Source organism: Pan paniscus, chromosome 6 (assembly GCF_029289425.2).
Source record: "Pan paniscus chromosome 6, NHGRI_mPanPan1-v2.0_pri, whole genome shotgun sequence".
Classification (NCBI taxonomy): Eukaryota; Metazoa; Chordata; class Mammalia; order Primates; family Hominidae; genus Pan; species Pan paniscus.
Genome location: NC_073255.2, coordinates 20,208,161 through 20,234,215, shown reverse-complemented (window position 1 = coordinate 20,234,215; position 26,055 = coordinate 20,208,161). Strand labels below are relative to the sequence as shown.

General features: G+C 36.3%; 1 protein-coding gene across 4 annotated transcripts in view; it reads left to right on the top strand.

The window, feature by feature from the left end:
• Positions 1-26,055, top strand: part of AGMO (alkylglycerol monooxygenase) — a 412,221-nt gene that overhangs the window by 210,518 nt on the left and 175,648 nt on the right. For 3 of the 4 annotated variants that reach the window (XM_055115720.1, XM_055115719.2, XM_055115721.1), the window contains 3 exons: positions 2,171-2,250; positions 5,796-5,930; positions 7,774-7,890. In XM_055115720.1, coding sequence (XP_054971695.1) covers positions 2,171-2,250; positions 5,796-5,930; positions 7,774-7,890 — 332 coding nt within the window. Of the gene's footprint in view, positions 1-2,014; positions 2,081-2,170; positions 2,251-5,795; positions 5,931-7,773; positions 7,891-26,055 lie in introns of all 4 variants that reach the window. The other variant, XM_003825007.5, reaches the window with a different exon arrangement.

Here is a 26,055-nt window from a genome sequence, read left to right as displayed (position 1 = left end):
AGGACTGCAGGCTGCTGTAAGTGCTTTGAGCGCGTTTAAGGCAGGCTAGGCGAAGCTATGATGTTCAGTAGATAAGGTGTATTTAAAAGCTTTTTTTTTTTTTGAGACAGAGTCTCATTCTGTCGCCCAGGCTGGAGTGCAGTGGCGCAATCTGGGCTCACTGCAACATCCGCCTACCGGGTTCAAGTGATTCTTCTGCTGCAGCCTCCCAAGTAACTTGGATTACAGGCGCCAGCCACCATGCCTGGCTAATTTTTGTATTTTTAGTAGAGATGGAGTTTCACCATGTTGGTCAGGCTGGTTTCGAACTCCTGACCTCATGATCCTTCCTCCTTGGCCTCCCAAAGTGCTGGGATTACAGGCCTGAGTCACCGCACCTAGCCTTAAAGCATTTTTGTCTTTTAATGTTTTTTAATTTAGATGGTTTATGGGGACGTAACCACTCCATAAGTCAAGAAGTCCACTCCATAAGTCAAGAAGTATCACTAATTGGGGAGTGGAGAGGCCAAGGGGATTATACACTTGCAGTTCCTTCCATATACAAGGAAATAGGGCCGGGCGCGTTGACTCACGCCTGTAATCCCAACACTTTGGGAAGCCGAGGCAGGCGGATCACTAGGTCAGGAGATAGACACCATCCTGGCTAGCACGGTGAAACCCCGTCTCTACTAAAAAAAAAAAGTACAGAAAAATTAGCCGGGTATGGTGGCCAGCACCTGCGGTCCCAGCTACTCGGGAGGCTGAGGCAGGAGAATGGCGTGAACCCGGGAGGCAGAGCTTGCAGTGAGCCGAGATGGCACCACTGCACTCCAGCCTGGACAACAGAGTGAGACTCTGTCTCAAAAAAAAAAAAATTAAATTAAAAAATAAAAAAATATAGGAGGTCGAGAAGAACAAGTCCACCTTACAAAATGAAACAGTTACTACTTCCTCTGACTTCATTTTCCCATGCCCACGCCTGCTTATATCAGGGTTTCCCAACGTCGGCACTATTGACATTTTGGGACAGATATTTCTTTGTTGTGGAGGATGTTCTGTGCACTGTGGGAAATTTAGCAACGTCACTGGCCCCCACCCATTAGATGGCATTAGGATCCCGTCCCAGGTGTGGCTACTCATGTCTCCAGAAATTGCCAAATGTTCCTTAAGGGGCAAAATGCTTCCCTACTAATTCAGAACCATTATTTAAACCATGTATATAGCAACGGTGTCTGCATCTGTTCCAGCCAATCTCTCTCTCCTTTTACACTATGGGAGATTTTTCTTTGTGCATTCAGATGTGTGGTTGCATGCATGGAAACCATGCAAAGGAATGGGAACACAGGATAGTTGAGTTTCTTGGGGCAGTGGCTTGGTTAATTATTCTTTTTCTTCAGATTTATAGTCATGTGGATATCATCATGTCTACTTAAGTTTTATAAAAAATGTATTAAATAAATAATGACCAGCTATTTGCATTATAATTATGTAGCGGCAGGAATGATATGAGTTTTGAAAAAGTTAAGGGTAGTTTATTTTTTACTATGGCTTTTATGATCTTAAAAAAACTAGTCAGGTCTAACTCTAAGTAGAAAATTTCCTTCCTGAAACAGATGCAGTTAAAAAGGATAGAGAGACATCCCATCAAAAATTTAAAATAAAGACATTTATATACATCGTTTCCTGATTTTGTTTCTCATTTATAATTTTTGGTATCATTTAATTCTTAATTTTTATTCTTTAATGGTCCTGAAAAAATTTACATTTATTCCATTTTTATACTGAAAAACTGTGACAAGAAAGCATGCATATAGCTTTAAGAAAACACTTCCCCTTTTTAGTATAATTAATTGAAAAATAAAAATTCCATTATTAGACAATAAAATCTGATGTTATAAATGAGAAGACATTCCCAGGGAAATTGTAACCCTGTTTAAATCTGAATTTTATGAATATATTCTAAAAACAAGATGGAAGTATCTCAAAAAGCATAACTATTTTTCTGAAAAAAAGTTTCTAATATTTTGTCTCATAGGCAGAAATCGTTATTGCATAGACAAAAATTATGCTGGTGTTCTTATTATTTGGGATAAAATTTTTGGTAAGTAAAATGTATTAAAATCAAAAAATTAAATCAGCTCCTTTACTTTACAGGAAGCCAAATCTCATATCTTTAATATTTATCTTCCAGGGACATTTGAAGCAGAAAATGAAAAAGTTGTATATGGCTTAACACATCCCATTAATACATTTGAACCAATCAAGGTGCAGGTAACATACTTGTTTTTTATTCTTTCTTCATTTATATCATTTCATAAATCTTATAGTTAAGAGAAAAATCAGCTGTTGAAAAGTGAAAGTATATTACACTAACCTGAAAAAAATTTTTAACTATTAAAAAATTTAGAAATAACTCTTTATTACACAAGCAAAAGTTTAAATCAAATCAGGCAAAATACATTTTAAAACAAGTAATTTTCAAATATGTCTATGGCCTAGAATGAAAAATGAAGTGGCTTCTAAACATATCCTTTCTCAGAATGGACCTGAAATACGTTCATGTATTCAGTAGGAGCAATAGTAACATGTATAATTAAGGCCGATCCCGCAGTAAGAAAAATATTTGCTTCCAGGGTGCATGACTCTGGTTAGAAATTCATCGTGAGGCCTTTGTGTTACTGTTCTTGGACCCAAGTGTCAGGAACTATTACAGATTGGTTAAGTCTGTGCATTACCTCACTTGCTAAGACTTGTTGGACTGGAGCAGTTTTCTCTTAGACATGTGGTACTGGTTGTTCATTGGTCTCGATGGTTGGCACTAGAGAAAACAGGAATGTCTGTGAAGCTCTGATCCGTCAGAGTCAGACCACCACAAATACTCCTGGGGTTAGGCACTCATAAATGAGAAAAAGATAAGAATACTTGAAAAGCTGAAGAGGTCGGTCAATGACAGCTCTGTACAGGGGACTGGTTACTACATTCGGTAAGTGAGGAAATTACTGGCTCATGTTGGGTCAGCTTTTCCAGACTACTTCGAGTTTCACTGAAAGTTGAAATAACAAAATTGTTAACATCTATTGAGCTTCTACTATGTGCACTGCTAACAGCGCAGCAGAGAAATATGTAATGTAGCTATTACTAAAACCTTATAAAGTAGTGGCTCTTTTCATTCCCATTTTCTGATGGAGGAAACCAAGGTTCTCAGAATTTAAATAATTGACCCAAAGTTTGGAAACTTGTTAGCTGTAAACTTAACCAAGGTGGATTGAAAGGCTAAGCCCAAGATTTGCTTAACTCAATTCAACCGATACACTGTGCTGCCTCTTTACATAAAGGGCCATAACAAATTGCCTTCAGTTGTTCAGTGAAAGGCATTTTTATCTCCTCGTACACCAAAAGAAGAAAGGTGGTTATCTCTCTTCGTTCTTCTCAACTATATGGCATTTCTATCTGTGTCTCTATCTTGATTAAACTTACTAAGAATATGATACACCTCAGGAGAATATAAGCAAATATTTTGGATCCTTTCTTAATAATAAGCTTTGTGTAAATAAAACCAATTGAGAAATGGTACACTGAAAGCTCCCTTTTCTTCATATAGGAGTTGTCTCCTTATTGCAGTCATTAAAAAAGAGATAGACACCTTCATCTCTATCCTCTAGGGGCAGAGCTTTGCAAACTTACCGTGCATGTGAATCAGAGGATCCTACTAAAATGCAGATTCTGTTCAGTAGTTCTGTGGTCTGGTCCAAGATCTGTGTTTCTAAACAAGCCTCTCTATGATGCCAGTGCTGCCAGTTGATGGGTGATTTCTTTCAGAAGCAAGGCTTTGGGAGTGTACAGTCTTGCTGAGGAAAACGGCGTTTATAATTGAGACAGAATGAGAAAGTGAATATTAAATACAATAAGAGCTGCACACGTAGTGGGATGATTAGTATTTTGAGAGGAACGGTGGTCAGAAAATCACAGGTATTTAGGAACAGCTGCTGAAACTGTTAGGTTCAATTCTCCAGGTCTTTCCCCCTCACATTTCCTTCAGCATAGTAATTGCCACGAGTGGGTCTAAGGTTTACTCTTCTACATGTTCACTTACATTGTCAGAAATGTCAAGCCGGCAAGTTGTGATAATTAGGAATACCTGAACTTACAAAAACATTCACTTATTTTCACCTCCATTCCTTTATGTACAGGTAAATTTCTCACCTATTCTGCAGAGGCATCAAAGCAACTTAGGATGGCTCCCAACAGACACAGGGTTTTGTTTGTTTGTTTGTTTTCCTTATTATTAGGCGTAAATCATTCACCTTGCCCTCCTTTGTCATCACTCATTTTCAGAGCATTGGGAAATAAATAAGTGAAAAACAATATTTTATTTTAAAACATTACCATGTATTTCTCATGGCTTGTGTCCAGAATGATAGAAACAAAACTGTACTCAGTTTCCAAAATTACAAAACAAATTAAGTATATTAATGTACATTATAACTTCTACGCACATTAGTTTTCTGTATTATTATTATTATTATTGCAAAGCCCCAGGCAAAGCTTCCACCTAACATTTACCTATTCCTCAGATCTATTCCATTAACCCATTTATGCTTGAGGTTGCAATTTTTTGAATTTTTCCAATTAGAGCTTGGCGATGACCTTGAGCAGTAGGATATAAGTAACCCCCACATGCTTAGGGTTCCAATAATGGAACACTAGGCATAAATGGTTATGTTCTAAATTATTTCTGAGTTGCTTCAGATTCCTTATTGTGATATTTTAAGCAATTTTAAATTATTTTTTATAATTTTAATGGTTCAACTCATTGAAAACTAGCAAAATCACAAATTCTGATAAAGCCAAAACTTCTTTCTCCATTAATTTATTTCTATAATTATCATAGAACTCATCTCTAGAGTCTATAGCTGATGCTCAATCCCTAGGAGTCTTTTTAGTTTCCTGGTGCATTATGATCATATATATGTCATAAACAGCGAACATTTATTGAACATTTATCACGTGGGCACACTTTTAACTTGTATACATGTCAAATGCATGTAAATAGAAATTTATATTTTAAATTTTTAAACAGATATGCAATCTTTATATGTTACCATGTTCAACTTTTGTATCCACTGAGCAACACTTAGAAAAGGTGTCATTGGCAGGGCATGGTGGCTCAGGCCTGTAATCCCAGCACTTTGGGAGGCTGAGGCGGGTGGATCATGAGGTCAGGAGTTCAAAACCAGCCTGGCCAACAGGGTGAAACCCTGTCGCCACTAAAACTACAAAAATTAGCCTGGCATGGTGGCAGGCACCTGTAATCCCAGCTACTCAGGAGGCTGAGGCAGGAGAATCACTTGAACCCAGGAGACAGAGGTTGTAGTGAGCCAAAGCCGCTCCACTACACTCCAGCCTGGGCAACAGAGCGAGACTCTGTCTTGGGAAAAAAAAAAAAAAAAGAAAATGTGTCATTAGGGAGGGATGTTGAGTGCACAGGGTGCTAGTTAATTCCATTGGAAGCAAAGCCTCTTAACTCATTTTTTTCCTACTTTGCTGATTGTCTAAACAATTGCCCTGTTTTTACATTTCAAAATTATAATTTTATTGAACTTAAGAAATATTGACAACAACGCACTTAATGGTATACAGTGCATAGAATAGATTACAGCATGGAATGCAATTATACATTTCTGTTGCTCTAATCAGGCATAACATGTTTTAAATATGTAAATTACCTTGAACAATAAAATAATATACATAACTTTTGATATTTAATCTTTCCTATTTATCTTATGTGAAATAAGCTCTTTTTTTATTCTTTCTAGTTCCATCACTTATTTTCCATATGGACTACATTCTGGGCCACACCTGGATTCTTCAATAAGTTTTCTGTCATATTTAAGGGACCAGGATGGGGTCCAGGTAAACCAAGACTTGGTCTCAGTGAAGAAATTCCAGAGGTAAATAGAGTTCACAGAATTGGAGATGGTGAAGATTGTCTCATATTGTCAGGTCTACAACCAGCCTGTACATATGTTGTTTTCATGCAAATCTGTAAAAAGATGTTCCCCCAGTCAGATGCAGTCCTGTGGTGCATAACTTACTTAATGAGTATCCACCAACTATGTGCCAATTAAAGGAGTGTCTTCTCCCAGGGGAACACTGCCTTTTACCTAGGAGCACAGATTGTGGAGCAGTGCTGCAGAGGCTGGTTTTCATATCGACTTGAACGCTTGCCTTTGTGTAGGGCGTAACTTCACAAATACATGCGGCTCAGACACAGAGTCCTAGAACGCTAGAGACGGAGGGAACCTTAGGAATGAGCCAGTCTAAACTTAACTCCACTCATGAAAAACTGAGGCCCCCAGAACAGATGTATCTAAAGTCACATTAAGACAGTGTGAATTTTGGGTCAAACCATAACTATATTCATTTTATAGTAGAGTAGAAGAATTAAATGCAGAAACCACATTGAAAACCAACAATAAAAAAGATCTTTAAAACAGCAGAACCCAAATGAAAAATTCAGTTTTAACCCAAAATTACTCTTCTGGGGAAGAAAGAGAAGCTTCTTTTTAATCATTTAGTATATAAGTTGTGATTTCTTATCAAATAAATGTATAGTAATGCAGAAACAATAGGAAGAGTAAACTACTCTTAATTTCAAGGATGATACTATGTGTACAAAAGTTACCCTGTGATGTTTCAAGGAAATAAAATAAGATGTTTTATTTAAATACTGTTATTTTGAAAAAATCCTAATCTAAATAATGACATTTTCTCACTCAGTTACCAAAGCCGCTAGGAATAAGTTTCCCACTTGAGTTTATGTTCACAATTCATTGTGCAACAATCCACCAACTTGATATAGGTGAAATAACTTTGATATTTCAACTCCAAAAAGCTGTTTTCTATGATCGATTTATTATTTTTCATTTTGTCAAGAGATAACTCAAAGTGAGTACAGTATTTTAAAGTTATATGAGTGCTGGAGTCTGCATTAAAAAAATAGATTTGTAGCATTTTGGGGAAACTTAAATGCTAGAGTAGAAATGTAGTCTATTGGAAAAACTTTTCCAAAGTTTCCAATAAATAACTTTAGAAAAGTTGTTTCCAATAAAATAGTATTTTTCTTTGAAGCGTGATTACCTACACTGCCAAGATCACCTTCTTTTTTTTCTTTTTTCTTTTTTTTTTTGGGACTGTTGCCCAGTTTGGAGTGCAGTCATGCAGTCCTGGCTCACTGCAGCCTCTGCCTACCGGGTTCAAGCAGTTCTTCTGCCTCAGCCTCCTGAGTAGCTGGGATTACAGGTGTGTGCCACCATGCCCAGCTAATTTTTGTATTACTGGTAGAGATGGGGTTTCACCATGTTGGCCACGCTGGTCATGAACTCTTGACCTCAAGTGATCCGCCCGCCTCGGCCTCCCAAAGTGCTGGGATTACAGGCGTGAGTCACCACATCTGGCACCTTCTGTTTTTTCTTGTACTTTGCTTTTGCCGCCAGATATGATCGTGGACATATCAAATAGGGAAGATACATCCCATGCATTTTGGCTCTCTTTATTATTTGCACATATTGCTGAATTAGTTCTTATGCTGCTCTTTAAGGCAGACTACATCATAATTGTAATGCTTTCAAAATGAGAAAGTCTCCTAACTTAGACATGTTTCTATTTTTAAAAATTATGTTTGTCTTTTAAAAAAATAATAGCAGATACTTTTTTCAAATATCTCTTAGTGTGAATTTCAGTAAGAAAAATAAGTCTGGAGCAATATAAAGGAAATGGTTCTTGTCTACCTAGGTCACCGGCAAAGAAGTTCCCTTCTCATCATCTTCATCTCAGCTATTAAAGATATATACAGTTGTACAGTTTGCTCTGATGTTGGCATTTTATGAAGAGACGTTTGCAGATACAGCTGTAAGTAATACCCATTTTAAATAGTGTGAGAACATTATCTGTTACTTTGTTTGAAAATGAAAATAAGCTCCCCATATTAAGGCTGTCATATATTCTCTGTAGTTGTCTGCTGTAATTTTGGCAATGTCTCACATTTAAATAGGTAAAACACATCTTCTGGACTACTAAATGTAAATGAATTAATTCTATCCAAAATGCTTCTGTGCAGAATGTTCACCAGGTGGTATGCTGTTAATCTGTGTGATTAATAAGAAATTATTTGCCATAAACAAATTTTATAACAATTACAATAAAAATACTTCAGAAGTCAGAATTAAATGTGTGGGAAATCATACTTTTCATCAGTTTCAACATATTTACCTTCATTTAGAGAACTCCCTGATAGCATTACTTTAAAGCGTTTTCAGTGTAGAGTTTAATTCCTTTAGTTTGACATTTCTGAAACATTAAGAATATTCCAGTTTGTCTGGTGCAAATAGAAGAGCACTAGACCAGGATTTAGTTCAGGGATCGCCACTTTGGGGATCATTTTTTTGGCCACAAAAGAATACTCATACTACCTAGGTTTTGGAAAGAGCAAAAATAACATAAGGTATATAAAAATATGTTGTAAGTTGCAAAAAAAAAAAATATTTTGTTTTATAGATTTATTTGTATTCTTCATTAAAAATTTACAGTAGCTCCAAAAGGTACATGAAAGCAATAAGGTAACTAAATTGTAAGTAGGTGAAGTAGAAAATAGAATCACAGGTGAGTTTAAAAAAATGCTGTTTTTATACCTTGTTACCAATAAAGTAAGCACCCCATGAAAAACCTCAGTGAATCAGGAATATTGAAAGTTACATGGTAACTCTGAATATTAGTTATATTGGAAAGAAACAGGTGTAGCAAAGTGGTGGTTAAGATACTCCTATTCTTTAAGGTGTATAGGACACTTAAAATTGATGGATAAAATATACAAAAATATAATTATTAAAATGCACAGAACAGCTAGCAAAAATTGAAAGACACCTAAGGAGTTAAAAATGTTGACAATATATGAATCCAGTGAGGCAACTGAACATATATTCTGATAGTTGTTCTAGCTGTCATTTTTAAAGTAATTAAAATAAACTTTTAAAATATAAAAGTATAACTAGCATGCAACACTCAATGGCTTACATAGCAGCTTAAACTAGTGCATTAAAAGATGGACTAAATTGAGGCTGGGCGTGGTGGCTCATGTCTGTAATCCCAGCACTTTGGGAGGCCAAGGTGGGCGGATCACGAGGTCAGGAGATCGAGACCATCCTGGCTAATATGGTGAAACCACGTCTCTACTAAAAAATACAAAAAAAAGTAGCCAGGCATGGTGGGGTGCCCTGTAGTCCCAGCTATTCAGGAGGCTGAGGCAGGAGAATGATGTGAACCTGGAAGGCAGAGCTTGCAGTGAGCCGAGATCGCGCCACTGCACTCCAGCCTGGGGGACAGAGCGAGACTCAGTCTCAAACAAACGAAAAAAGAATAGATGGACTAAATTAATCATCCATTACACAGTGCTAAAGTCAATAGATAAACAGATTAAAAACGTGGAAGAGATGTTATCTTCAGATATGAAGAACTCTGAAAAAGCCTAAAAAGAAAAATACAACAATCCAGGAAAAAAACCTAAATGAATAAAGATAGGATTAACATTCAGTGAATACAGAGAATAATAAATCATTTTCAAACAACAATGTGTATTATTGATAGGCATCAGTCTATCTAGTTAAAAACTCCGTAAGTAAAAGAAATTAATAAATAATATATGCTGAAAAATGAATCTAATCTAGGGTTATCAATAATTTCAATATAAGACCTATGGAATTATTTTAATTAGTTAGGTACCAGCGTAATAATCTAAGTATGAAGATGCCACTGTAACAGTTCTATATATTCTGTATGATTTATATAGTTAATTATAAGGAAAGGAGGTTTCTTGAAATAGGTCCTGAGCAGGACTTCTAGGCAGGAGTGTTAGGTGGGACTTTTTTTATTGTATATGGCAGAAATTCAACGCAGAGTGGATTTATTAACGTAACTGAAAAGTTTGGGACTATTGCTTCTTTAGACAGTGCTGGACCCAAGAGGGCAAATAATGTCATCAGGAATCTTCTTTACTTCCTACAGCTACGCTTTTCTGAGTGCAAATTCTCCTGTAAACTGTGACCCTTCATAGTGGCAAGATGGCTACCAACTTGCTCTAGGTAAAATACTGCCATTCAAAGAACCCCACAAGTGAAAATACCCAAATTGAGCTTGATGTTGTGGCTTAATTTATCTGTACATCACTGAACGAATCTATGTATGTGGTCCTAGATTATGTACCCAGCCTACGAATGGGAGGGCAGGGTCAACTACACAGGATCCTCATGGTCTACGAAGAACAGAGTGGCTTGAAAAAAAAAATTGAGGTGATAGATTATAGAAAAAGGCAAGTAAATAGGCTCAAGTAGGCAAAAATAACAAATGTTAGATCTATATAACAATAGATGTTATCACATAAATACGTGATTTGAACTTGTTTTCAAAAAAAGTATTTAATCATTTGTAAACACCTAGTGACATATAAACATGCCTGTAAGATAACATTTTAATTAAGATATCTATGGTAGGAGTGTCCATTAGGTGTCTTCTGCTCTAAAAAAACAGAATATTCAATTAAATTTGTCCGGAATATGGCAGGTGTTTCCAGGATTGATTACTTCAGCAGTTCAAACATGCAGCGCTTCTAAAAGGGCTTCTCTAATTCCTTTGGATTTTGTTATCATAAAATAATTGCAATAACTCCAGTCATCCTGCCCTTACAGCTTTTGACCAAAGGCAGCAAAGTCAATACTTCTAGAGCATCTTGTTAATTTTATTTCATTTTATTTAAGAAGGAAAACACACACGGAGACACATTTTTTCTGAGTGAACTTCCTTTCGTGCCTCATTTTTCAGGACATGCCCACACTAAACCCATAACATCAGGTCATGAATTAACCATGAGTGAATTATACCAAGTATAATTCTTGCCCTCAGGATACAGTGGTACTCACTTCCCCCGAGCACATTCCTCGTATATACCTGGACAAAATCAGCACAGTATTAGTATAAAAGAAATGGGAGATATATTTTGGCTGGGCATCCAATAGTGTATGCAATGTGTCCTGCTAAATAGATTTTCAGAAAGTTGTTACAGAGATTATTGAATAACGTATTGAGAAAAGCCATCTTAATTTTTTTAAACTTCTATTTTGAGTTCGGGGGTACATGTGCAGTTTTGTTACATAGGTAAACTTGTGTCATGAGGGGTTTGTTGTATGGATTATTTTATCACCTAGGTATTAAGCCTAGTACCCAATAGTAAAATCCTCTTCCTCCTCCCACCCTCCACCCTCCAATAGACCCCAGTGTGTGTTGTTCCTCTCTTATGTGTCCATGTGTTCTCATCATTTAGCTCCCACTTACAAGCGAGAACATGCAATATTTGGTTTTCTGTTCCTGTGTTAGTTTGCTAAGGATAATGGCCTCCAGCTCCATCCATGTTCATGCAAAGGACATGACCTCATTGTTTTTGGTGGCTGCATAGTATTCCATGGTGTATACTTACCTAATTTTCTTTCTCCAGTCTATCATTGATGGGCATTTAGGTTGATTCCATGTCTTTGATATTGCGAATAGTGTTTCAGTGAACATATGTATGCATTTAACTTTATAAAAGAATGATTTATATTCTCTTGTATGTATACCTAGTAATGGGATTGCTGGGTGGAATAGTATTCCTGTCTTTGTCTTTGAGGAATTCCACACTGTCTTCCACAATGATTGAACTAATTTACATTCCCACCAACAGTGTATAAGCATTCCTTTATCTCCACAAGCTCACCAGCATGTTATTTTTTGACTTTATAATAATACCCAGTCTGACTGGTGGGAGATGGTACACCATTGTGGTTTTGATTTGCATTTCTCTAACAGTCAGTGATGTTGAACTTTTTTTTTTCATATGATTGTGGCCTGCATGTATGTCTTCTTTTGAAAGGTTCATGTTCTTTGCCCACTTTTTTATGGGATTGCTTGTCTTTTTCTTGTAAATGCGTTTAAGTTCCTATAGATGCTTGGTATTATACCTTTGTTGGATGCATAGTTTGCAAAACTTTTCTCCCATTCTGTAGGTTGTCTGTTCACTCTGTTGATAGTTCCTTTTGCTTTGCAGAAGCTCTTCAGTTTAATTAGATCCCATTTGTTAATTTTTGGTTTTGTTGCAATTGTTTTTGGCGTCTTCATCATGAAATCTTTGTTTTTGTCTGTGTCCTGAATGGTATTGCCTAGGTTGTCTTACAGGGTTTTTATAGTTTTAGGTTTTACATTTAAGTCTTTAATCTATGCTGAGTTAATTTTTGTATATGCAGTAAGGGAGGGGTCCAGTTTGAATCTTCTGCATATGGCTAGGCAGTTATCCCAGCATCATTTATTGAATAGGGAATCCTTTCCCCATTGCTTGTTTTTGTCAGGTTTGTTGAAGATGAGATAGTTGTAGTTGTGCAGTATTTCTGAGTTCTCTGTTCTGTTCCATTGGTCTATGTGACTGTTTTTGTGCCAGTACCATGCTGCTTTGGTTACTGTAGACTTGTAGTGTAGTTCAAAGTTGGATAATGTTATGTCCCCAGCTTTGTTCTTTTTACTTAGGATTGTCTGGGCTGTTCGGGCTCTTTTATTGGTTCCATGTGCATTTTAAAGTAGTTTTTTCTAATTCTGTGAGGAATGACAATGTTTGTCTAGTTCTGTGAGGAGTGTTTAATAAGCATAGTGTTGATTCTATAAATTGCTTTGGGCAATATGGCCATTTAAATGATATTGAATCTTGCTATCCATGAGCATGGAATGGCTTTCCAGTTGTTTGTGTCAATATGCGATTTCTTTGAGTAGTGTTTTGTAGCTGTCCTTCTAGAGATCTTTCACCTCCCTGGTTATCTGTATCCCTAGGTATTTTAGTCTTCTTGTGGCAGTTATTAATGGGAGTTCATTCCTAATTTTACTCTCAGTTTGACTGTCAGTGGTGTATAGAAATGCCAGTGATTTTTGCATATGATTTTGTATCCTGAGACTTTGCTGAAGTCGTTTATCAGCTTAAGAAGCTTTTGGGTTGACACCATGGGGTTTTCTAGGTAGAGGATCACGTCGTCTGCAAATAGGGATAGTTTGACCTCCTCTCTTCCTATTGTTGCCCTTTGTTTCTTTCTGTTGCCTGATTGCCCTGCCCAGAACTTAAAATACTATGTTGAATAGGAGTGGTGAGAGATGGAGGGCATACTTGTCCTGTGCTGGTTTCAAGGGGAATGCTTCCAACATTTGCCCATTCAGTAAAATGTTAGCTGTGCGTTTGTCTTATATGGATCTTTTTATTTTGAGGCAATTTCCTTCAATACCTAGTTTATTGAAAATGAACAATATGAAAGGGTGTTGAATTAAAGAAAGTCTTTTTCTGCATCTATTGGGATAATCATATGCTTTCTGTCTTTAGTTCTGTTAACGTAACGAATCACATTGACTGATTTGTGTATGTTGACCCAACCTTGCACCCAGGGATAAAGCCTATTTAATCATGGTGGATAAGCTTTTTGATGTGATGCTAGATTTGGTTTGCCAGTATTTTATTGAGAATTTTTGCATTACTGTCAGTCAAGGATATTGGCCTGAAGATTTTGGAATGGTTTCAGTAGAAATGGTACCAGCTCTTCTTTGTACCTCTGGTAGAATTCAGCTGTGAATCTGTCTGGTGCTGGGCTTTTGTTGATTGGTAGGTTATTTGTTACTGCCTCAATTTTAGAGCTCACTATTGGTCTCTTTAGGGTTTTAATATCTTCCTGGTTCAGTCTTAGGAGGGTGTATGTATCCAAGAAATTCGTCTAGTTTTTCTAGTGTACGTGCATGTAAGTGTTCATAATATTCTCTGATTGTTGTTTGTACTTCTGTGGGGTCATTGGTAATAACCTCCTTGTTGTTTTTGATAGTGTTTATTTGAATCTTCTGTTTCTTCTTTATCAATCTAATTAACAGTCTTTCTACTGGATTAATGTTTTCCCCAAAACAGGTCCTGGATTTGTTGATCTTTCCAATGGTTTTTCATGTCTCAATCTCCTTCGCTTCAGCTGTGATTTTGGTTATTGTCTTGTGATAGCTTTGGGATTTCTTTGCTCTTGATTTCTCTAGTTATTTAGTTGTGATACTAGGTTGTGAACTTCAGATGTTTCTGACTTTTTGATGTGGACTTTTAGTGCTATAAATCTCTCTCTTCACACTGCCTTAGCTGTGTCCTAGAGATTCTGGTATGTTGTGTGTTGTGTCTTTGTTCTCATTAGTTTCAAAGAACTTCTTTGAAACTTCTGCCTTAATTTCATCATTTACCGAAAAGTAATTCAGGAGCAGGTTATTCAGTTTCCATGTAATTGTATGGTTTTGAGTGAATTTCTTAGTCTTAATTTCTAATTGTACTGTGGTCTGAAAGAATGTGGGTTATGATTTCAGTTCTTTTGCATTTGCTGAGTAGTGTTTTACTTTCATTTTTGTGATTGATTTTAGATTATGTGTCATGTAGCGATGAGAAGAATGTAAATTCTGTTGGATTTTAATGTCTTTGTATGCTTTTAGACATCACTGAGATTAGAAAGGCACTATAGAATTTTGCCACCCAGAACTCTGTGGGTGGAGAGTTCTGACTGTATCTATCAGGTCCATTTGGTCTAGTGCTGAGTTCAGGTGCTGCATATCTTTGTTAATTCTCTGTCTGGATGATCTAATATTGTTAGTGGGGTAGTAAAGTCTCCCACTATTATTGTGTGGTCTAAATCTCTTTGAAGATCTCTAAGAACTTGCTTAATAAATCTGGGTGCTCCTGTGTTGGGTGCATACATATTTAGGATAGTTAGGAATCCTTGTTGATTTGATGCCATAAAGGGACGGAGAAAAAACTACCAAGCAATTGGAAAACAGAAGGATGGGATGCAATCCCAAGTTTCTGACAAAACAGACATTAAACCAACAAAAACCATTTTAATTTTAACATTATTTTAAAACTTTAATGATTGGTGTTGTCCATATATACTTATTTTGTGTGTGTGTTCAAAGTTAGTAACCAAATTATTCTCCATATAGGAACCCCAATTTTAAACAATAGATAAGTTTGTATGTGCTCTCTGTCCAAATATAATTTTTTAAAATAAAAAGCCACAGGGAAACATAAAATCGACTTGTATTATTGTAGCAGAAAACAATGAGTTAGATTCTTGTTTCCATTTTGTGAAGCAAATGCAGGAACTAGGATACTATGGGGCCAGAAGTTTTTTGAAAATGTAATGATTGGACATATAGTTACTGTTTGTTTTTCTTACCTGTGCTAGAGCTAATGATGAAACAAATTGCATAGTGTACCAGGTTTATTTGGCTTTAGCCCCCAAAATGACAAAATTTGAAACCAAGAATTTCTTTTTGGACCAAAGCTTTTATAACTGTGGCATGAACCACATTACGCTTGGCAGTGCACACCTAAACATCAAACCACCAAAATGCTTAGACTTCATATTTGTTTAACGTAAAGTCACATAACCCCTCACTTAACTACTTTGTTTAATATATTAACTTAATATGTTCTCCCCAAATAGAACTAAAATCTACATCATTAATGGAGCTTAAATAGTTGAATGAGACCAAAAGAAAAGCCAGGGTCATCTGTGTCTAAATATCCAACTGTTGATACACTAACCAATGTTGAGTACAGTTCGCATTGTTGATTTTTATTAGTTGTATTAAATAAAATCTCTAAATAAATTATACTGATTCATAGAAACAAAAGATGGAGACTTACTCATTTTAAGCTATGTGAGCCTCCATGTTAAATTTGAAATAGTGGCCATTAACATTTGAATGCCTGGGCATGAGTGAGTGCTTCCTGGGTAAAAATGTAGCCAGACACTGTGTACATTAAAATTTGTGACTTACAGCATGGTTTTCTCAAGATTTCTCTACTGTCATGAAAAAATATATGAGAAACTCATGTAGATATATTGACGAAGAGAAATATCAAGTGTTGAAACCCTTTACAAACTGAAATTAGAGTTGGAGACAGCTTCATTCCTGACACAAATTAATTTTGAAAGGTGCATTTGCTTGTTTCCCACATGTGTTTTTCTTTGCTGAGAACATGCTGTGTGACTAGGAAGAAAGGTTGTTTATTTGCAAAATTCTATAGTGCCTTTCTAATCTCAGGGATGTCTAAAAGCATACAAAGACATTAAAATCCAACAGCAATATTTTTTTGCAGATTCACTGTAGCCAATAATCACACAGAAAAGTTGTGGCTGACTTGTAATTGGGGACCCTGCTGTGGTCCCACAGTCTTTTCTGTTTATGCATATATTAGAGAAGATAAATACTTACTTGTTTTATGTATGCAAGTTCTATATAAATAACTTTGGGAATCAAGAAAGCAATTTGATGGCCACGACAAAGGTGTAAGAGACACATTCCTTTCTTACTGAAACTTGCAAAGCATACATTTAAATATATAGTGTTTAGTTTAGTGATAGGACCCACGGACTTTTATGTTGATTTTGGTTTAGTAATCCTTGAAAAATCAATTCCTCAGCTGCCAGGGTCCACTTCCTGGGGTGATATCATGAATACATGTTTGAAATAAAAATATGTATTGCACTAGCATGTTCTACAAACTAAAATTGAAAAGTCAATGCTTCTTTTAAATAATAAACACACAAAAAACAGTTTGAATATTCAATAAGGTCTTATAATAGGATATGTAATAAAGTTACTGCAGACACATTTGAACACAGATTACTTTGATGATATATTTCAAGTTACAGTGCATCTGAGAGTATCCAATATAAATTTGGAAACATTTTTATGGTTTTTAATTCCCCTGAATGCCATGCTCTGTAAAACATTATGGGTACTACAGTTTTGTAACTAATATTTTCATGTTGGCGTTTTTTAATAAACCTGCTGAAAAAAACCTTCTGTAAAAAAATCAATATATTTTGGTCGACTCTTACAGCAGAGAGTGCCACTTGCACAAATTAGATCTAGCTTAGGTTCTTCATGAAAGTTTTCAAGTCAATGTCCATGGTATACTGTTTTTCTCTAGTCTATCCCCTTGGGATTTCATTTCCTTAAGATTTTCGGTGGTAACTAAGGTAATGTGGGGGAAAAAAAGGAATGTGGGCCAAAATGAGCATCAATTATAATACAAAGGCATGAAATGAATGTAATGGATTTGTAGTAAAGGAAGACTATTAACAAAAGCTACCTTTCAAATAAGCATAGACTACAGAAATGTAGAAAAGTAATCATTGTATTTTCCTAAATACATTATTTTTTGTCCACTACATTTAAATACATTAATAAACTGGGAAATTACACATTTAATAGTATATGCATCAAATAATAGAATGTTAACTTTGAAATTAAATATATCTTCATATCACTATAAGTGCTTTCTAATTTGGTGAGGATCAGGCAGCTTCTTTAAAAAGTTACATAACAAACACAATCAGTGATAACCTCCTCATAATTTAAATCATAACCTCACTTAGATTTTTTAAGTGTACGTAAAAATTAAGCAATTTAATTCTGTTTTGGAAACTCCCAAGTCTAAATGCGCAGTTCTTTGGAGTTACATTTCCTCATTAAAAGTATTCCACGTGAAGAGGCTGGGCACAGTGGCTTATGCCTGTAATCCAGCACTTTAGGAGGCCGAGGTGGGTGGATCACTTGAGGTCAGGAGTTTGAGACCTGTCTGACCAAGGTGGAGAAACTCCACCTCTGCTAAAAATACAAAAATTAGCTGGGTGCAGTGGCAGGTGTCTGTAATCCCAGCTACTCTGGAGGCTGAGGCAAGAGAATCACTTGAACCCAGGAGTTAGAGGTTGTGCAGAAGCCAAGATTGTGCTACTGCACTCCAGCCTAGGCGACAGAGCAAGACTCTGTCTCAAAAAAAAAAAAAAAAAAAAAAAATCCTTTTAGAAAGAAAGTCTGGTCTGTCTCTGAAACAGTCTTTTAACACCTTTTCTCTTCTGTATTTTGGAAAATAATTAAAAGGTATTTAGTTTGTAGATCCACTTGTTTCTTAGTAAGAAAATAAAAGTTTCCTATTAAAAGTACAAGGAAATTTGATCTTGAGGCAAATACAGATTATTCAGAGTGGCTCCCACAAAATAGTTTTATGGAACATTCAAAAAAGGTAATATGTTAACAACAGACTCTTTTGGCAACTGTTGTAGGATCTTTCTTTGCTAGAGGTTTTCAGTCTTGGACCAATTACTACCCAATACTGAGGCACAACCCTTTGGTGTTCTCTACTTAGTGAATGTCCAGTGAATCATGAGATTTTCCAGTCTGTCTGGTAGGAGTATGCATTACACACATACTGGGCATTGTAACTCTGATCCTTTTTTGCCCTTGGATAATTTCTTCAGGGTATCACGCATGAGCTGACTTGCTAAAGACTTGACCGACACTCTGCAAATTTTTAGGGTTCTCTATGCATAACTCTTCCTTTTTTGGTACTCTGTTTTCCAAATGCTAGCCTTCTTGGTTTCTCTCAAATCCTGGCTCTTTCTCCACAATTCAGGGAATCCACCAAGCTCCTCTGGGTCCCTCTGTATTGTAACCTAGAAACTCTCAAGGTGGGAAACTGGTGCAATATGGATCATGTCATTTGTATCCTATTTCCCTGAGATCGCTGTTCTTTTTTGCCTTGTGCCCTGTGATTTGAAAACAATCATTTCAGATATATTGCTATTGTTTGTTTTTCCAGGTAGGAGGGTGAAGTTCTCTATCTTATCAGGTACACATTCATATTTTAATGGAGTAGAACCATAGTGTCAAATATAATTGTTACATATCTAATATTTTGGTATTTCTAAAATACAATGTAATCTTTGGCTTTTATTTCTTAAAATTTTTGTAGAAACTGATGAACTCCATGTCAATTCAATGTTTTGAACTATATGTTAATTATACTTTTTTAGCCAATGTATTTTCACCTTTGATATATTTATTATGTTTGCTTCTTGCTTGAAATTCTAGCAAATGTTTACTGTAATTATATTCCTCTTAGTATGCTTTAGTGGTAGCCACCTAGGGAGTTCTGAAAAAGTAGGGAAAAGAATAAGATAGCCAATATTGACAATTATTTTAAAGAGCAAGAAATTCTTTCAAGACAGATTCTTGAGACTCACATATAATTATACATTGCAGTATGGTGTCACATTGGATTCTGCTCTTGTGTTTATGTTGTAACACTGAGAAGCATCTTCAAGCCTTCGGATTCAGCATAACAAATCCGCAAGCTCACAGTGTCTGGAATATTGGGCCCTCAGAGCCACAGAGATATTAATAAGGGCAGCAGGATAAGTATGCCAAGAAAGCCAATCTGCTGCCTTCACATCAGAGATTGTAGAGGTTTCAGTGTTAAGCAATATTAGCCTCATTTTACAGATGTCTGAGAAGATGAGCATTAATCAAAATAATAACTTTTGTAGACCTTGTCAGGCACCTTTTAGAGAAACTACTAAGAATGTACCAACTTGTTTTAATAAGAAAATCTAGAGATTTTCATTTCTAAAGCCTTAGAATAAAATTATGGAAAATATTATCAAATCATCTTTGACAATGCATAAAGTTTAAAAAAAGAATTCTTTCATATAGAAACATACTGTTATTTTAAGATGTAGTGACTGAGTTTGATAGCTCCTTTGTGAGGTTTGTTTGGTGGAGAAATGAGAGAGGAGGTTGTGTTGACCCCCAAGGTTTTCCCATGCAAGAATAAGACGGTGATAGTCTTCTTCAAGAAGAAAAGGGCTTTCTTCTTTATAATATCTGTGGGCAAAAGAAGAATTCCCACCCATTCATTGATTAAGTAACATGGCGTCAAACATGTAATTTTGCTGTTTTTGTGTTGTTAATGATACCTCTTCCTAAGTATTTATTTCCCATCTATTTAAAGAAAGTTGGAGTAGATAGGGTTCTGCAGGCATAATTGGGGCTACAAATCTAAACTATCATCCTTGCACTGGGAAACCTATGAAAACAAGAGCTACCAAATAATTTTTTTTTTGAGACAGAATATCACTCTGTTGCCCAGGCTGGAGTGCTGTGGTGCCATCTCAGCTTACCGAAACCACCTCCTCCCAGTTTCAATCAGTTCTTGTGCCTTAACCTCCCAAGTAGCTGGAATTACAGGCAAGTACCGCCACCATGCCCGGATAATTTTTGTATTATTTTTGTGTTTTTAGTAGAGATGGGGTTTCGCCATGTTGGCCAGGCTGGTCTCAAACTCCTGGCCTCAAGTGAATTGCCGACCTCAGCTTCCCAAAGTGCTGGGATTATAGGCATGAGCCACCACACAGTAGTGAAACTTGACAGATAATTTTTAAAAAGGAAAAATAATTTATTGCCTCATAAAGCTATTTATGGTTATGATCTTTCCCAAATGCTTTCTGTGATTAAGAACCGATCATACGTCCAAATTAAAATGGAACTAATTTAGAATAATTTCAATTTAGCACTTTAGGACAGAGATATTTTATATGAAAGATAAACCAGCAGTATATAATTTGAAATGGGAGTAAATTAAATGAAAAAATAAAATCCTCCCTGTTATAAAAAAACTAATAAGCTATGTGTGATTTCACATATTGTTTAAAACACAGGAGACTAAATGTTTATAGTCTTCAAAACCTATAAATTCTATTTTTTTTTCTTTTGCTCTAGTGTACTTGGCCAGTGTTCTTACGGGCAAATACTAAGGTGGTATGAATTCAAGGGCAGGGATTTTGTTCTTGGTTACTCAGACTCATATTTACCATAGTGCCCAGCACATATTCAGTATATATTCATGGAATGAATTTGTAGAATTTATTTATTTATTTTTGAGACAGATTCTTGCTGTGACGCACAGGCTGGAGTGCAATGGCATGATCCCGCCTCCCTGCAACCTCTTCTTACCAGGTTCAAACAGTAGTTTACTCCTGCCTCAGCTGCCCAAGTAGTTGGGACTACAGGTGTGTGCCACCATGCCCGGCTAATTTTTGTATTTTTAGTAGAGACGGGGTTTCACCGTGTTGGCCAGACTGGTCCTGAACTCCTGACCTCAAGTGATCCGCTCACCTCAGCCTCGTAAAGTGCTGGGATTACACGCGTGAGCCACCACACCCAGCCGCATGTGTAGAATTTAGAGACGTTCAACTGATTATCTCCCTTACTAGTCTATCAAAGGATGCTATATAGAAAAACTTAAGTTCCATAGGAAAATGCACCCTAAATTAAGCATATGTGTTCTATGTTGAATTCCCTCTTCAATATTCTCAGTTTCTTTTAAACTCATTTTTGGGATATTCTGTTTTTTAAGGAATTAAGGGAATAAATATTAAGGTACTTAATATTTAAATATTTAACATTTAGAAACACTTAATAATTTAATATTAAACTATTGATTGAATAACTTAGTTGAATTTATTTTAAAGTTTGAGGAATATAAAGTATTGGTATTAGTTGAGGTGTGGTGGCTCATGCCTATAAATCCTGGTACATTGGGAGGCTGCGGCCAGACTTGAGTCCAGGAGTTTGAGACCAGCCTGGACAATGTGGTGAAAACCCATCTCTACAAAAAATACAAAAATTAGCCGTTGGCTGGGTGCAGTGGCTCACGCCTATAATCCCAGCACTTCAGGAGCCAGAGGCAGGCAGATCACCTGAGGTCAGGAGTTCGAGACCAAGCCTGGCCAACATGGTGAAACCCCATCTCTACTAAAAATACAAAAAAATTAGTCGGGTATGTAAGGTGGTGGGTGCCTGTAATCCCAGCTACTAGGGAGGCTGAGGCAGGTGAATTGCTTGAACCCAGGAGGCGGAGATTGCAGTGAGCCGAGATGGCGCCATTGCACTCCAGCCTGGGCAACAAGAACGAAATTCTGTCTCGAAGAAAAAAAAAAATTAGCTGTGCACAGTAGCATGTGCCTGTAGTCCCAGCTACTCTGGAGGCTGAGGCAGGAGAATAGCTTAAGGCTGGAAAGGGAGGTTGTAGTGAGCCTAGATGGTACCATTAAACTATAAGCCTGAGTGATGGGAGTAAAACCCTGTTTCACAAATAAAACATTGTTATTAAATATTTAATATTAAATTATTGATTAATTGTATTAATGTTTTCTTCTAGGGTTTTTATAGTTTGAGGTCTTACATTCAAATCTTTAATCAATCTTGAGTTACTTTTTATATATGGTGAAAGGTAGGAGTCTGGTTTCATTCTTCTGCATATGGCTAGCCAGCTATCCCTATACCACTTACTGAATAAGGAGTCCTTTCCCCATTGCTTTTGTCAACTTTGTTGAAGATCATTCTGGACATTGGCCTAGGGAAATAATTTATGAGTAAGTCCTCAAAAGCAACTACAACAAAAACAAATTGACAGGTGGGACCTAGTTACAATAAAGAGCTTCTGCACAGCAAAAGAAACTATCAACAGAGTAAACAGACAGTCTACAGAATGGGAGAAAATACTTGCCAACTACCCATCTGACAAAGGGCTAATATGTAAAATCTATAAGGAACTTAACCAAATCAACAAGAAAAAAATAGCCACATTAAAAAGTGGGCAAAGAACATAAACAGGCACCTCTCAAAAGTAGACATACAAGTATCCAACAAACATGAAAAAATTCTCAACGTCACTAATCATTAGAGAAATGCAAATCAAAACCACGATGAGATACTGTTTTCACACCAGTAAGAATGGCTATTCTTAAAAAATCAAAACAACAGATGCTGGTGAGGCTAAAAAGAAAAGGGAATACATACACACTGTTGGTGAGAATGTAAATTAGTTCAGCCACTGTGGAAAGCAGTTTGGAAATTTCTCAAAGAACTTAGAACTACCATTTGACACAGCAGTCCCATTACTGGGTATATATCCAAAAGAAAATAAATCACTCTGAAAGACACATGCACTCATGTTCATCGCAGCATTATTCACAATAGCAAAGACATGGAATCAACCTAGGTGCCCACCAACGGAGGATTGGTTGAAGAAAACGTGTTACATATATACCATGGATTACTATGCAGCCATGAAATAGAATTCATGTCCTTTGCAGCAACATGAATGCAGCTGGAGGCCATTACTCCAGGTGAATTAGTGCAGGAGCAGAAAACCAAATATTGCAAGTTCTTACTTATAAATGGAAGCTAAACATTGGGTACCCTGGACATAAAGATGACAACAATAGACACTGGGGACTAAGGAATAAAGGAGGGGGGCAAAAGTTGAAAAACTAATTGTTGGGTACAGTGCTCACTACCTGGGTGATAGGATCATTTCTATCTCAAACCTCAGCATCAGGCAATATACTAATGTAACAAACCTGCAAATATATCTCCTGAACCTAAAATAAAATGAATTTGGGAAAAATGAAATAGATTCAGTTTTCCCAAAATAACATATTAGCAATGTAATAAGATTTAATGTATTAATACTAAAACAAATATAAAATATTCATTTTATCAGTCTTTCAATAAACATATTGAGTTCTATATTCTAGGCACTTGGGATACGACAGTGAATGAAGAGATAAAAAGTTTCATTGAGTTTACATCCTAGCAAGAGGAGACAGACAACAGAGAATGCACCAACAAATATATACGTGTATAGAAGTGGAAAATCATATGAAGAGCAATAAAACAAAATAGTTAGAGAGAGTTATGGAGAAGTACTATTTTGTGTCGGAGGGACAAGGACATGTATTTGAATAGAGACCTGAATGAAATGCACCCTAATGATCACTAGGGGAAGTCATTTCAAGCAGAGGAATAGTAGGTGAAACAGACTTGAGTGGGGAAAATGTTTGTCATGTCCAGGAACAGGAAAATTTCTGACATGGCTTATTTTGAGTTAAAGAGAGAACACTAGGGATTAATAGTGGGTTATGGCGTATTTGGGCTAGAGTGATGACTTTGAGCTTTATTCTGAGTGAGCCCCTGGAGGGTTTAGAACATGTGCGACATGATCTCACTTAAGCTTAAAAGGATCACTCTGCATGCTGTGGGTTGGGGGCTGTGGTAGGTGGACAGGCAATTTTAGAAGTAGGAAGACCAGTTAGGGGAGTATTTCAACAGTTGTTGGGGAGATCAGCTTGGGGTGGAATAGGGTATTAATTGTGTTGTTTATAACACATGCTTTTATTCTGGATATATTTTAAATATATCTCTTGATATATTAGAAGTAGACAGTGACAGAAAAAGTTAAGGACCAGCCACAGGTTTTTGTCTTCAGTAACAGAAGGCTAGGAGGTGTCATTTTCTAAGATGAAGAAAACTAGTGAATATATGTTGTAGAGGAGCTCAATGGCAGTGTTTTAGTCATGCCAAGTTTCAGTTGCCTGTCCACCAGTTAGAGATGTTGACTAGGTGGTGGATTCCTGCATCAAGTTGGTTTCCACTCTGAGTCCAGTAGTCAGGATGCAGTTTGGTAAAGAGTTATTTGTATTGTCCAGGGATCATACATTTCCTAACCAAAGTAAATACATGTACTTATTTCATCTGTGAGTTTCCTATGACATCTGAAAGAGCTAATAGAACTTCTATTTATGCTTCTCAGTTGTTCATCTTATTGTAATTAATTAAGATTAGCCTAAGCTCCTGAACATAGTAACAATAATACTAACCATGACCATCAATTGACTTTTTTACTCTGTGCCAAACACTCTTTTAAGTATTTAATAAGATTACAGTCCTTGCCAAACGCGTATTTTATTTCAAATGTACCAAACGCATAGCTGAGGCTTTAAAATGTCAAATAATTTGCTCATGTTTACATGGGTGATAGGTTTGAAAAACAAATTCTGTGTTCTTAAAGAGCATTTGCAATCATACTACAGATTTTGACACAAATCATTTCTCCCTTATATGTAAATTTTTCCCCGCCAAAACCACAATGAAGCAATATAGTGAGAGATGCCATTTTAATCAAACAAAGTAACAAACCTTAGTTACTTCTACCACCAGGAAAATATTTTTCTGGTTTTTTTTTTTTTTTTTTTTTGGTCTCATTTCTTCCTAAGTGGACATCACCGACCTCCACATATCAAAATATTAATAGCACTCTCTTGCTCTGGTCTAAGACATTCTGGCTTTCACTGACTCCCCCATCCTGTATCTAATACCTATCATTGTGCCCCTATTCCTAAACATTCTAATACTTTTGTATTCAGATTTTTGACCACTCAGCAATACTCTCCCACTAAAGTATTGCTTTAGAGGGTTTAAAAATCTCTTGACAATTCTGGCTGCCATTCCAGGAAGTTGGCCGTGAGAGATGGGTCTGGTTTTTAAGAAGGTATGAAGCTACAGTACTGCATGTGAGCAAAAATTGTGACTGGTGGCTTTTGTTTACTGTTTATAACTTTGGACAGATGAAATTGAGTTGCAAGTAAGGATATGAGCTAATAGGTGAAATTCCTTATATTCGTTTCAAGGGGAAACAAAGGAAAGAGTGCTTGCATAATGTTTTGGGCACTATTTTAGCCAATCTGTTGTATCACACCTCTGGGTTTTCATAAAGATGGAACTTAAGCTCCACCAGTGAGTAGGGAACTCATCCAGGAACTGTGTCCAATACTTTGAATTTACTGATCCACTTTTAATCTGAAGTCGTGTTCACCTGGCTCTCAACTTTGGCTGTGTAATCTCAATTTAGACTTCTACCATTAGCTCCTTTAAATCTATTGCTTATATGTATTCTACCGTCATCATGCTTTGTGATCAGGCAGGCCTATTTTGAGTTTCAGAGGCGTTATTTACTTTCTTTGTAATGATGGAAAAAGTTAGATAATCCTTTGTTTCCCGGATTGTTTGCGTTTTTTTTTTTTAAATAAAGCCGATATAATGACAACTACTCTGCCAAGTTATTGGGAATGTAACAAAATTAAAGTACAAGAAACACATGCCATAGAAGCTGTAAAATAGTAGATGTTCAATAAACATTAAATTTTAATGTATAAATTAAATGCATATTAATTTATAATTCTGACAAAAATGTTTTCTGTTACAATGATTCAAAAGATAATTTTTAAAAAAATTATCGTTTATTTCCAGTAC